The 13,867-nt window shown below is 40.1% G+C and overlaps 1 protein-coding gene across 5 annotated transcripts in view; it reads left to right on the top strand.

Annotated features, from left to right (window-relative positions):
• ubr5 (ubiquitin protein ligase E3 component n-recognin 5) overlaps nucleotides 1–13,867 on the top strand; it is a 73,339-nt gene that overhangs the window by 41,984 nt on the left and 17,488 nt on the right. Inside the window, exons 23-37 of one of the 5 annotated variants that reach the window (XM_037534047.1) lie at nucleotides 487–638; nucleotides 1,666–1,761; nucleotides 3,209–3,332; nucleotides 3,705–3,802; nucleotides 3,986–4,146; nucleotides 4,821–4,912; nucleotides 5,388–5,534; nucleotides 5,926–6,044; nucleotides 6,825–6,951; nucleotides 10,122–10,272; nucleotides 11,158–11,318; nucleotides 11,714–11,953; nucleotides 12,130–12,253; nucleotides 12,554–12,665; nucleotides 13,391–13,522. In XM_037534047.1, coding sequence (XP_037389944.1) covers nucleotides 487–638; nucleotides 1,666–1,761; nucleotides 3,209–3,332; nucleotides 3,705–3,802; nucleotides 3,986–4,146; nucleotides 4,821–4,912; nucleotides 5,388–5,534; nucleotides 5,926–6,044; nucleotides 6,825–6,951; nucleotides 10,122–10,272; nucleotides 11,158–11,318; nucleotides 11,714–11,953; nucleotides 12,130–12,253; nucleotides 12,554–12,665; nucleotides 13,391–13,522 — 2,036 coding nt within the window. The remainder of the gene's footprint in view (nucleotides 1–486; nucleotides 639–1,665; nucleotides 1,762–3,208; nucleotides 3,333–3,704; nucleotides 3,803–3,985; nucleotides 4,147–4,820; nucleotides 4,913–5,387; nucleotides 5,535–5,925; nucleotides 6,045–6,824; nucleotides 6,952–10,121; nucleotides 10,273–11,157; nucleotides 11,319–11,713; nucleotides 11,954–12,129; nucleotides 12,254–12,553; nucleotides 12,666–13,390; nucleotides 13,523–13,867) is intronic. The other 4 variants (XM_037534051.1, XM_037534049.1, XM_037534048.1 and 1 more) reach the window with 4 other exon arrangements.

Here is a 13,867-nt window from a genome sequence, read left to right as displayed (position 1 = left end):
GAATTCATGCGCATTTCTTCCACTGTGCATGTGCAGTCATTCAGCGTTACCATGGCAGCAGTGCTGAACAGAAGTTAAAGCCTGTAAACGGTGGAAAAGCAGCTCATCTCACCTTTTTTCCTTCATCTGGCTCTAATAACGAAGCTGTGAGATGATCAGAGTTAATTATCTTCTCAGCGAAGTGTGTTCAGTGTAGAAAATTCATTGATACTGTGCACTAAAATTAGCAGGAAAATGCCATATTTGTTTCTTCCTTGTAGATGTTAACTTTTCACTTTGAAAATCAAGACAAGTGTAATTTGAGATGGAGTGTTTACACTTTTGCATGTGACTATATTGAGTATTGTACAGTACCTTCAAACCTGGTGCAGCCAATCAGTTTAGAACCATAAATATCCATTTTAATCAAGATTTAAAACTTGGATTTCTCTTGGTCTCATTGTATTCCAGTGCTCTCTGACTGTTTTGTATTTTGTGTTTGTGTAGTCTCCGCCTCCGAGAGATGATGAGGCGGTCACTGCGAGCTGCCGGAGTGGGCCGCCATGAGTCTGGCCCCTCTTCCAGTGACCACCAGGACCCTGTGTCTCCACCCATCGCCCCTCCCAGCTGGGTTCCAGACCCCCCGCCCATGGACCCTGGTACGTACGACATTGCGTGTGCGTGCAGGTTCGTAGTTGGGTCCAAACACAATCTGCTGAAATGAAAAGAGAATACTGAAATGCACTCCACTGATTTTAAAGTCAACCTGAAATCACACTTTTTGTTAGTTCATGTTCCTGGTCATATTAACCCTTGTGTATTCAGGTCTGTGGGCCCATTTTCAGTGTTTACCAAAATAAAAAATTATGCGATCTATTATGATTGCAATCTCAGATTCTTTGGCATTTGCTAATTTTCTGTGAAGATCATATAAAATAACATTTTCAGTGTCTTCACACTGTTCACCTCCCCACCACCACACCCCACACACACACTTATGTGATACACACACACACACACACACAATAAGTGTGTGTGTGTGTGTGAGAGAGGGAGAGAGAGGGTGGACAGGCTGCTGACTGGCTACAGCTGCTAAAGGAGAACCCTATGCTGGCCAGTTGTGATATTTTAAACATCTGGTAATTTTAGATATTGTTGTGGCTGTATTGATTTGATTTAAAAAAAACAATGTGGTGGGTCCACCAGACCACTGCGTAACAAACACATCATCACCACACAAGGGTTAAGTATGCGTCATACCATGTATCATATCATTTGAAGGACAAAGTTCTTCCATTTTCCCTGAAAATGTATTGACCTATGCCCCACCTGTAAAGCATCTTCAGGGTTATCACTGTGCACCAGCGGGTGGGGAAAACATTAACTAGTAATATGTTTCACATCCTCCATCTGTCATCCAGAAAAACCCTGATATTTTGCTTCACAGTGTGAAATATAATTCCACTTTCACATTAACTTCTCCATCTAAAATCTCAGTCCTTTTGTGGAAGATAAACAAAAGCTAAAACATTCATTTAAATCTAAAAATTGAAATGAATGAAATTACAACCACAATAACGAGCACTTTATTCCATTTGAGACAGTCACCAGTTCTGTTAACCATCACAGTCCACTGCATGCCTGGGTGTAGCCCCTAACCTCCTACAAAAACATCTTCTCTGCTAGATGGTGACATTGATTTCATCTTGGCCCCTGCAGTCGGCTCACTCACTACAGCTTCCACCGGCCCCAGCCAAGGACCCAGTACGTCCACCATACCAGGTAAGAGAAACGGGTTAATATGTTGGTTTGACTTTTTTCGCAGGTACACAAGTCTTTTTTCCTGTCATTCCTTACTGTGTCTTCACTCCCTGGTCTGCTCTGCTTGGTCACTGTTCTTTTTCCCTGCTTCAGCATACTTGAATAAAATGATCAGCTAATCATTAAACCCGTAATGAAGTAATGGAAGTGAATGTGATGCAGCTTTGTACTGCACTCACTGGTAGTACTCAAGGGTACTCCTCAGTACTTTTTCTGGGAGACACTAAACTGTACCAGGTTTGATTGCTGCTGCTGCTGCTGCTGCTGCTGCTACTACTACTACTACTACTACTATTATTATTAGTATTATTAGTATTATTAGTATTAGTATTAGTATTTAAACTCACTCCATACTTCCTCACTTGACTCCATAGATATATATAGATATATATATAGATATAGATATATATATATAGATGTATATAGATATAGAGTGTGTGTGTGTCTATACATTACCTCCTTAGCCGCTGCTCCTTCTGGCTTGCAGCGGTCATCAGTATCCCACAAAAGTGAGTCCACCCCTCACATTTCAGCAAATATTTTATTATATCTTTTCATGGGACCACACTATAGAAATCAAACTTGGATATAACTTAAGTACTCAGTGTCCAGCTTGTATAGATTTACTGTCCTCGGAAAATAACACACAGCCATTAATGTCTAAATAGCTGGCAGCACAAGTTCACTGTGAGGTGTACTCATGTCCAAATTGTGCCCGATTGTGGCGTTGTCCCTCCCTGGTTTCATGTGACTCATTAGAGTTACAGGGTTACAGGTGTGAATGGGGAGCAGGGCTGTTTTGGGTGTGTTCACCTTGAGGTGTACTCGCTTGTTTCCAGCTATTTAGACGTTAATGTGTTGAGTTATTTTCAGAGGACAGTAAATCTACACTGCTATACAAGCTGGACACTGACTACGTGATATCAAAGTTTAATTTCTATAGTGTTGTCCCATGAAAAGATATAGTAAAATGTTTGCAGAAATATGAGGTGTACTCACTTTTGTGAGATACTGTGTGTGTGTGTGTGTGTGTGTGTGTGTGTGTGTGTGTGTGTGTGTGTGTGTGTGTGTGTTTATATATAATTTTTTTTCATGATAAACATGTGTATGATTTTAAATATGTATAATCTTTTTTATGCTAGAGACCACAAGCATTTGTATAGTTACAGAAGTAAATAATTTATAAGAGTTCCTCCACCAAGCAGACCAGTTATCACTAGGCTACCTTTGCCAATCAGCATCATTTGGCATGTTAAAATTCAAAATTCAGGTAACGTGTGTGTGTGTGTGTGTGTGTGTGTGTGTGTGTGTGTGTGTGTGGTCATAAGTATGTATTGACTCAGCCAGTCCGATTTTAGAGCTCTAACTCTTTCATAATCGTCTAATGCCTTATATCCGCTCCTCATAGGGCCATCGTCTGAACCGTCAGTTGTGGAGAGCAAAGACCGCAAGGCCAATGCTCATCTCATCCTGAAGCTGATGTGCGACAGTGTGGTCCTGAGACCACACCTACGAGAACTCCTCTCTGCAAAGTGCGTAAACCTTTCATTAAGGCTCCTGTGTACCAAACCTCAGCGTATGAGGATGTTATGACGGAGCTTTTTCTTTTGACTAGACTAAACCCGTGATGATAGAAGATAGATGATAGAAAAGAGCCTAGATGCACTATTAATGGGCTGACGTAACCTCATGTTTAATTGTCTAAATTCTGTAAATGTATTTATCTTTTTTATTACACAGTCATAAACAGCAAAGAACAATCACTGACATTGACATTTACGTAATGTAATAGTAAAATACAGAATGAATTAACATTGTAATAGTAATTGATATTAGTAAAGCCTCAGTGTGCAGTATTTGCTAGATGGAATTCTAACTGAACTTTGTGTGGGTTGCTGTGACAGGGATGCACGAGGCATGACTCCATTTATGCTGGCTGTGAGTGGACGAGCATACCCAGCTGCCATAACTGTCCTGGAGGCGGCTCAGAAAATAGCCAAGGGTGAGCTTATTTCTGAATTTACTTTGAAAATATAACCATTAAATGTAAATTATTAGAAAAAGACTGGCGTCTGGATCAATGGAGAGATTGGTGTTAGTTATTTTAATGGAATGCTAATGCAATGGACGTTAAATTATGTGGGTTTTTTTTTTTTTTTTTTCCTTTTTTTTTGGTTCATTGGAGGTGCAGGAGAGCCTGGTATTGGGGAGAAGGAAGATGTGAACTCTGTCTTTATGGAGATGATCTGTCCAGCGGGAACAAACCCAGACGACTCCCCGCTCTACGTGCTTTGCTGTAACGACACCTGCAGCTTCACCTGGACTGGAGCCGAGCACATCAACCAGGTGAGCTCAACTCTCTGAGACTGCAGTAGCTCAGAAGCTATGACGTTGCAAACAGTGTATAAATTTCGGGCTCCAGAGCGGCTCGAACGTCTAAGCATTGGCCCCATCAGATCACGAATTCGATCCCCTGGTGATGCTAGAGTCATCTTTGCCTGGGAGTCCAAGAGTCCACTCAGGAAGCCTGTGCTAGTCTGTATGGTGGTATTGTGTGATTGGGGGAGTCCTAACGAATGGGTGGAATTGGAAATTACTAAGTTTGGGAGGAAAATGCTTGAAAAATCCCCTCAAAAAAACAAATTGGTGATAGTGTGTAGTTTTTATATTACTCGATGCATTCATAATACTGATTTAAAAAAAAAAAAAAGACATTTTTACATATTTGGTGAGTCCAGTTGTCAGAACAATGACTGGTGAAACCGTAACTCACAAGTAAAAGTTTGGGCACCTCTTGTCAAATTACATGAGAATAAGTTGAGTCTTCCTCTACAGAGAACAAACCTCTACTCACTTTAATGCTCAGATACTGTTTATTTGCTGAATGATGCATCTTAGAGCTGCTATGTTTGTGTATGTTGTATAAATTTCAACTGCAGAAATGTGGGACAACTGTACACATTTTATCGAATACATTTTAAATACAGTGGAACTGATATTTAATCCCTTTATATGTGTAGGACATCTTTGAGTGCCGAACATGTGGTTTGCTGGAGTCCTTGTGCTGCTGTACGGAGTGCGCCAGGGTTTGCCACAAAGGCCATGACTGCAAGTGAGTGGACATCTCTGTTCTTTTAGATTCGCAGATTGGATTTTAGTCGATGGGAGGGGTTTTCAGCCCAGTCTTACTGACAAGCCAAACCTGCTATTAAACCAGATCTGTTAGATATTGCAATACCATTCTTTAAAAATCTTTAAAAGTCTTTGTAAAGGCTTAATGTGGTTCTGGGAATCTTGACTGAATTATAAGTATTTGTAAATATTTCTGTAGTACATCCAAGCTGTATATGCAGTTGTTTGTGCTGTTTTTTTTTTTTGTGCATTGTGACTCCAATAAAATAAACATTTATATCAGTGGAAATGAAAATATACGGCAACTTGTTTATAAATGGCCAAATCGCTCCAATATTGTAAGAACTCAACTCATTTACATTGTAGTCCATGTTGTTACAGAATAGTAAACATTAGCATGTTATAAGCTTTTTGCCCTGCTGGTTGTGAATGTGTTTGTATCTGTCTGTCTCTAGGCTGAAGCGGACATCTCCTACTGCCTATTGTGACTGCTGGGAGAAATGTAAATGCAAAACTCTGATCGCTGGACAGAAGGCAGCACGTCTGGACCTCCTCTACAGGCTGCTGACCACCACCAACTTGGTCACCAGCCCCAACAGCAGGTGCGTTCATGCCAGAATCCACTTAATCCGCTGGCTGCTGCACACTAGATGCTACAGGAGACACATTTATAGTAGGCAACATTTGGCTTGAAAAAGCATTTACCCTGAAAAAAAAATTTGTCTTTAGGATATACAGACATGTAGACTAATAGTCTGTGCTCCCCAGAGCGAGTGTTACCAGCTTTGCCATGTCATATTTCACCTCAAGACTTTCAGCTTGAAAACAGTGAGAGAGTGTTAATGTTAGTTTATGATTTTTAAAGAAAAAAGTTTGCTTATCAGCTCATTTTCTAAAAATTATTTTATAACTTATTATTTTAAACCAGTTTTGCATTTTAATTGTATTGGCACAATGAAGATGTGTTTAAAATCCCCATCTCTCTTTTTGCAGGGGTGAGCACATCTTGCTGTTTCTAGTGCAGACGGTTGCTAGGCAGAGTGTGGAGCACTGTCAGTATCGGCCGCCCCGGATCAGAGAGGACCGGAACCGCAAGGCTGCAAATGCAGAAGGTACAAACACTGCAGCCTGGTTTGAGATATGAAGCTTCATTCCAGCAGTTAATTCATAATAGATTTGTAAAAAAAAAAAAAATGTCCGAATTGGTGACTCTTTAGGACAAAGAAAAATGTTTCTGACGTTTGTTAATAGCATTTGAACAAAAAAATGAACAAAGAAATGTTCACACAAGGTAAAAGGCAGCAGCTTTTACAAAGTTGAAAGTTTCTTTTTATTAAATGCTGCACTTTTGTTGTTTTCGGAACCGAACTGCACATTTTGCTGTTGTGTGATACTTGGAAGGCTAATAATTTGCTAATTAGCTGAGACAGATGTGAAGAAGGCAAGGCAAGTTTATTTAAACCTTTCATACACTGCGGTCTTTCAAGGTGCTTTACAAATGTGAACTACAAATTTGAAACATGATTAAAACAGTAGATTTTAAAAGAATATAGTGAGTAAGGGTATATACATTCTACATTTACAGCAGTCTTTCAGACAAAAATATGCAAAAAGTATGCAAATTTCACCAGTCATATTTATGGATGCAGATTGTGTAGTGCTAAACTAGTAACTGTGAGTGTCCATTACTTGTTAGCTGCTTAGCCTTGTAGCTCCTGTCTAAAACTGAAGTAAACCTGATTGACTACATTGTGGGTAAAAGTCAAATGTGTAAATTAGAATTTTGTGTGAATTCTTGCTTTAACGCTTTTGAAAGAGACTCAACTGTTTATCTGTGTTTTATGATAAGTAATTAGGTGATCTGTACAGCTGTGACGTTCTCACTCTTTCAGACTCGGACATGCCTGATCATGACCTGGAGCCCCCACGGTTTGCCCAGCTGGCCCTGGAGCGTGTGCTGCAAGACTGGAACGCCCTGAAATGCATGATCATGTTCGGCTCGCAGGAGAACAAAGACCCGTGAGTAGATCCTTCCACTGTACATATGTATAGACAGCAATGGTTGCCAACCCAGCTCCTGGATATCTACCTTCCTGTGAACTCCAATTCTAACTAACCCCACCTGATCCATCTCATCATTTCCTTCAAAAGCTGTTAATTAGCTTAGTGGGGGATATTATATTTGTTGTGTTGGAAGGTAGATCTCAGGAGGAAGGTTCTACTGTTACACATAGGTTAGAGTAAAAGCAACGATACTTTCTGAGTAAACAACAGAGCATTTCTGTAAGTCACTCTGGATAAGAGTGTCTGCTAAATGCTATAAATGTAGGCCTGGTCACCACATGTTTATAGGAGATACAGCTTAGAGTGAACAAGCACATTAAACTAAATATACACTGCACAATTTTGCGCCATAGGGTGAAATCTCACTTTCAGTGGCACCATATTATGTGAGTAACCATCAGTGGTGAATGAAGTACACATCATGTACTTGAGTTAAAGTAGAGATACCCAAGGTAAAATATTACTCCAGTAAAAGTAGAAGTTCCTCCCTTTTAGACCTCCACTTGAGTAAAAGTAGAAAAGTTTCCCTTCAAATGTACTTATCAAAAGTAAAAGTACTAAAAGATTATGACTCTCATATCCTCATCATTTTTATAACAAGACTCACTTCATGAACTCATTTCAGGTGAAAATCCTCCAGCGTCTCTCTTGGTAAACCAGTCTTTTAATAGAACGTCATTAATTAGTGACACAGACGTCTATTAAAATGATCATAAGCACAAAACACTGAAGGTAAACAGTTTCCATCAGGGAGAACCGAGTGGCTCTGAAATCACTTTAAAAAACAGTTTAAGATTTATTTACAACTTAGTTCCAAGTTTAAGTTGAATAAAAACTGGCTTTAAACTCAGGATCACAGATGAGCTCCTTTACTATGTTGATCTGTAGGCCTCTGTTCATAAACATAAACCAGCCCAAACTAATTTACTATAAAATGAAATGGTGTTTGTAGAAATTCAGAAAAAAGCCGCGTCAGTCTCGACTGCATATGTGGACATATTTCTATATTGAGCTCTATTTACACAAAGTTAGGTTAGTTCATCATTTATGTTGAACAGACTCTCCCAAAATTTTACGCTGCTGCACTGATGTTGAACCGTGTGCTGCACTGAGTCGGTATGACCAACAGGTCAAAACAAGCTGTAAACAAAGTGACCGGTGGGCCCTGATTGGTGCTCTGGCTTTGCGCTTCTTTCATTTTGACGTTGTTTTTATACACACAGAAACCAAAAGGAATGACAGATTTTGCTTAATGTAGTGGAGTAAAAAGTCAGATATTAGACTCTGAAATGTAGTGGAGTGAAAGTAAAAAGTTGGCCAGAATAGAAAAACTAGCAGTACACCCCATAAAGAAAAAAGCCTCGTGCAGCTTTTGCACAGTAGCCATGTTTTTCCTGTGCAGCCTAATAACTGAATACAATTTCTATCTGATTGAACAAGGTGAGTAATCCTGTAAATAATCCGTTAAATAGAAGAAGAATATTTGTGGAAACGCCTGTATCTGATTTACATTCCTAATGGGACAGTTTAAGTGTGTTCTGATTAGGGCTGCAACTATCGAATAATTTTGGAATCGAGTGTTCTGTCAATTTTATCATCGAGTAATCGGATCACTTTTGTGTTTTTAAACAACTATGTTGATAGTGTGTTATGCAACATGAAAGGCCTCTTAAAACGAGCAAGCAATTGGCTGTTATTCCTCACAAAAGGTTTTTATTCAAACTCAAGACTTTTGCTAGGACAAAGCTTAAAACCTTTGGCTTGTTGGCTCCAGAACTAAGCCCATTTATTCAACCTTTCTTTGAAACTTTTATGATGTACATGGGAAAAAAAAACTAAACACAAACTTCACAAGGGTTTATCTATTTTTCCTTAGTTTTATCTTAATGAAAAAAAAAAAGGACAAAGGGTGTAGTGAATGTAGTCATGAATGAATTTGTCCATCTTTTGCATTTATTATTGCTACCTTATGTATGGGGAAGGTGTGTTTTTGAGATGTAACCTATCAGAGTGTGTGCGCATTTGCTGTCTTGCTACTTATGCCTAGTCACTATCAAGTCACAAATACTACAAAGATTACAAATACTGTATGTTCTAACAAGCGCTGGTCTTCATATCAGTTAGCAATCGTAACCATATGTTGTAGAGGCTCCGAGTCCACTTGGAGAAGTGCAGTTCATGTGAGGATGCTTTCGGTTTAGGTGCTTCAGCATTGACAAAGTACTATTATGGTAGGCCAGGTCTGTTTTACAGTGTATACACTGCACTACATTGCCTGCCATATGCAGCGTAAAATGGTCCCACACTTTAGACATTTTCGGCCTTTTACGCACACCGGTATCTTTATTTTCTGCCAGTGCCATATAAAGAAAAATAAATCGCGCTGCCTTATAAATCCTTGAAAAGTGCGCCAGTCATAACACTCCATGTAAAGCAACGATATGGGAGCTGCGCAGTAGTCTACACAGCGGGAGTGATACGATAGCAGAGACATTTAAAATAGATGGAATTTGGTGACATGAATTAAACAATCGAATTATTCGAATTATCGTTTGTCCTAGTTCTGATCATGTCCGTCGTGTCATAGTGAAAGTTTAGACTGTTCAACATGGTGGAAGCAGGAACTGCTCTGCACAGGAGACTAAGTCTATGCTCTGATCTTTAAAAGACAGCGGAGGGACATGCGTCCAGCTTATGTGTCTCAGAACACGACGTCTTCCTCTCTGCCTTCTTTAATAGGACATGTGAAGGATGTTTTCCTGAGTCTGACATCATTTTAAAGTCATTAAAAACAAGTACTGCTCACTTGTGCAGAAGTGATCCTCTACATATGCACATTTTGGATCAGATTACTTGTAGTGTGATTGTAAACAGCTTTTCATCAGATTGTTGAGTAGAGTCAGCATAAACACCTCAGTCTTAATCTTTAAACAGAATATATTCAATCAGATTGGCAAAAATCTTTGTGTGTAAACACAGCCAGTGACACACACAGTGGTGCACACAGCTTCAGGTAAAATTGATCAGGTGATTTAACTGCTAGTGGACTAGTGAGCTCTCACTGATGACTTTGGCTACTACTTTTGTCTAATTGCTGTTAGTTTGTGTGTGTCTGTTGATTTTAGGTCCGTCTCTTTACTTTATAGGCTGAGTGCGAGCAGCCGGATAGCTCACCTCTTGCCAGAGGAGCAGATGTATCTGAACCAGCAGAGTGGCACCATCAGGCTGGACTGCTTCACTCACTGCCTCATCGTCAAGTGCGCTCCAGACATCACTGTGAGTCAGCGAGAAACCTGAGCAGATGGACTTTAGATGTGGTGTTAAATGCCACAGGGCTGTTTATGCCTTGTGGCATATTAACTGTGTTTCACTCTGTGTTGAGTAACCAGTGTTACTATGAGGCTCTTACTGTAACTCTCCTTTTAATACTCATAGATAACAGCCATACAGGTCAAATGTGTTTTCAGAAGAAAGATTCCCATCCATAATGTTAAAATCCCATGTTTTGTTGATTTAAGTGAAAATATCTTCAGGGAACACACTACAATGACTATCACTTTTTTGCACATTTTAGTGCAGACTTTATTCCTTCATTTGAATGTAGAAAACCAAAAATTATGGTTTGCAATTATTAATTGCTCATGAGTAAGACCATTGAAGAAAAATTGAGGTCCTGAGGGAAATAGTATTTGCCCGAAAATCAGCTTTTTAATTTCTTATTGGGTAACTGAAAGTGGCATACCGTTGTATGCAGTTAGTTTTGGTACTTCTGCTCAAATTCTGTGTAGTGTTGATTTTTTTAAGTGAAAGTCAGTTAACACATCCTCTACAGAGAACACACTTTATATTTTAATGCATGTTATTATTTATTTACTGAATTTAGCATATTGGAAAAACAAATAAACCCCCGGTTTGTTAATTTTAGCAAAGACAAATTGTGTACCCCCCTCCTCCCTCAAACTTGTCATGTTTGTGTTCTTATTAGAGGGTGTTCAATTATTTTTGCATAGGTAATTAATAATAATTCAGTAAGTTTGAGTGTTCAAACTTTTTACACAGCTGTACGTTTAGGAAAGAGACCCAGACTAAGTAAAGCGATCGGCTGTTTGATAGGTCATTTGTACTTTGGCATGCATTTATTTGTTTTTGTTTATTGTGTAGTTCATAGACACCCTGCTGGGCACACTGGTAAAGGAGCTGCAGAATAAATATACCCCGGGTCGTCGTGAGGAAGCCATCTGTGTGACCCGCAGGTTCCTGCGCTCCGTCGCCAGAGTCTTCGTCATCCTGAGCGTTGAGATGGCCTCATCCAAGAAGAAAAAGTATGACCCTTTGACCTTCTTTAAATAATTGTCTTTATGCAATAAGGAATTTTGATTTGTTGTAAAGCAACATGGAACCTTCATTTGTGTTTTTGGCTAGTCTTGCGTGCAGTGAATTCAGTTTGAGTCCTATATTTTACATTATTAAACTTTAGGGTACCATGATTTGGTTTTATTATCTTTATAACTGTCCAGAATTTTAATGCGTTGAACATTTTGACTACAATTCTGTAGGTTTAATGTGTGTTATAATAAGTTATTCAATCGTAATCAGTGCATTTTCCCTGTCTGGTTATCACTGTGCCTATAGATCTGTAATTTTTATAAATTTTCTTTTCGAAATCTTAACACGGTCCTATGGTCCTACACTCCTTTCTCTCCTATTGTCACTGCAGTAACTTCATCCCCCAGCCCATAGGCAAGTGCAGACGTGTGTTCCAGGCTCTGCTCCCGTATGCAGTTGAGGAGCTCTGTAATGTGGCTGAATCTCTGATTGTGCCCGTGAGGATGGGCATTGCCAGGCCGACGGCTCCCTTCACCCTAGCCAGCACCAGCATTGACGCTGTTCAGGGCAGCGAGGAGCTTTTCTCTGTGGAGCCGCTGCCCCCTCGGCCCTCACCGGACCAGTCCAGCAAGTGAGTCACAAAGAATGTTGTCTTGTGATTACAATTTAGAGAATAATCCGGAGTTCTTCAGCTTGGTCTAAGTGGTAAACAGACACACCTGGGCTGTTTTTAGTGGAGCCTGAACTGTAAGTGACATTTACTGTTGATGTACCGTTTTTGACGACTGCTTTGTCTGTTCTCTCCAGTTCGGGTCAGTCTGCCTCGTCCTACATCATCAGAAACCCTCAGCCACGCCGCAGCAGCCAATCACAGACGGCCCGCGGACGAGATGAGGAGCAGGATGACATTGTTTCCGCTGATGTTGAGGAGGTTAGGAAAGCTGAGATGGAGACAACATGCACTGTTTTTAAAATATTTATACATCCTTCTTGATGAGTACAAGAATTTTCAGGGTCTGGGTTAAATATTGTTGCAAATCATAAAATGACACATTTAGCTTGACTTATAAAAAGTTAACTATAAATGGTCCTTTCTTTAAAGCAAGTCTCCAAGTACTTTACTAAACTCAAAAAGTCTAAAGACCTGTCAGTCTCTAGCATTATCCAGTGAATCCTTGCTTAAGTGTTTCTGCTTATGCAAATGCTCCAAATGAATCTTTGCTGATTACAGGTGGAGGTAGTGGAGGGAGTTGCTGGGGAAGAAGATCACCATGATGACCAGGAGGAGCAGGGGGAGGAGACTGCGGAAGCAGAAGGACAGCATGACGAGCATGACGAGGACGGTAATGATCTAAAAGTGTCATGTCACTAAATTAATTGGACTTTTGAGAGGCATAAATGGCAATGAGGGGTGGGTCCTGTTGTGGAGACCTAATTTGAAACCTAACGATGCCTCTGGAGTGAAGACACTCGCAGTCGACTCTCCTGATCTGCGGGTGTTGCTTTATTATTAAGTATTTCATTAAATCTTTATTCACACGCGTCTGACAACTGCAGCTGCAACAATTTGCCCACAAATTTTTAAAGTAACTTAAACTTTGTCAGAGGTGGGTAATGGGCAGCCTGGCCGCTACATTATACCACAAAAATGACTGAACGCAAGAGGCGCTCCCAAGTGAGTCCTCAGTGAATGTGTACAGGAATTTCCTTTTTTGTGATGTAGATAAATGTTACCTTAAAGGAATCAAAGAAAACTTAGCAGTATGTTTGGTTTTCTACAACAAATAGATTTTACAGTAGGACTTAAGCATTATTGCTGATGAGTGCTGGTTAGTTGGAGAGCTGTTAAATGATGGGAGCAGCAAAGGGAGAAGAACCACTCTGTTTGGAGGCCCATGTAGCTCTAACATTTCGCCCTACCTCTCTATCTCAACAAAAATCAGGACACCCTACCTTTAGTCCTGAATGCTCAAAATGAAGGGGTAGAGCTAAGTGGTAGGGACAAGGGGTGAAATGGGGTTGAGCCTCAGACAGCAGGTTGGAGTTGATGGTCATCATTTTCCTTCAGGAAGTGACATGGAGCTGGACCTGTTGGCTGCCGCGGAGACGGAGAGTGACAGCGAGAGTAACCACAGCAACCAGGATAATGCAAGTGGGCGCCGAAGTGTCGTCACTGCAGCAACAGCAGGATCTGAAGCAGGTATAGATGGTCTGGGAGCAATGACTTACAGAAATGCTTCACCCAGATGCCACTGCAGTTAACAGTAAAGGAAAGTCACAGGAGTTATCATGGTGTAAATTTGTTAACCGCACCCTGCTGTCTTCCTTTGTTTGTGAGTGAAGTGTCATGGGGGCTGGGTAGCGTATTACTTTTCCCCCATATTACAGTTTAACATAACTCAGACTGAGATGCCATTATGTAATATAACGGTCATAAATCTGACCTTAAAATCTGTTTTTATTCCAGTTCTTTAGTAAATGATTCAGGGCATCATAAAATCCCAGATGATTTTACCCTTTGATTTATGCTTGGAACAGAATTACA

The sequence above is a fragment of the Pygocentrus nattereri genome, chromosome 24, assembly GCF_015220715.1.
Source record: "Pygocentrus nattereri isolate fPygNat1 chromosome 24, fPygNat1.pri, whole genome shotgun sequence".
Taxonomy (NCBI): Eukaryota; Metazoa; Chordata; class Actinopteri; order Characiformes; family Serrasalmidae; genus Pygocentrus; species Pygocentrus nattereri.
The sequence above is the reverse complement of the archived record's forward strand: the minus strand, read 5'-3'. Positions and strand labels throughout refer to the sequence as shown.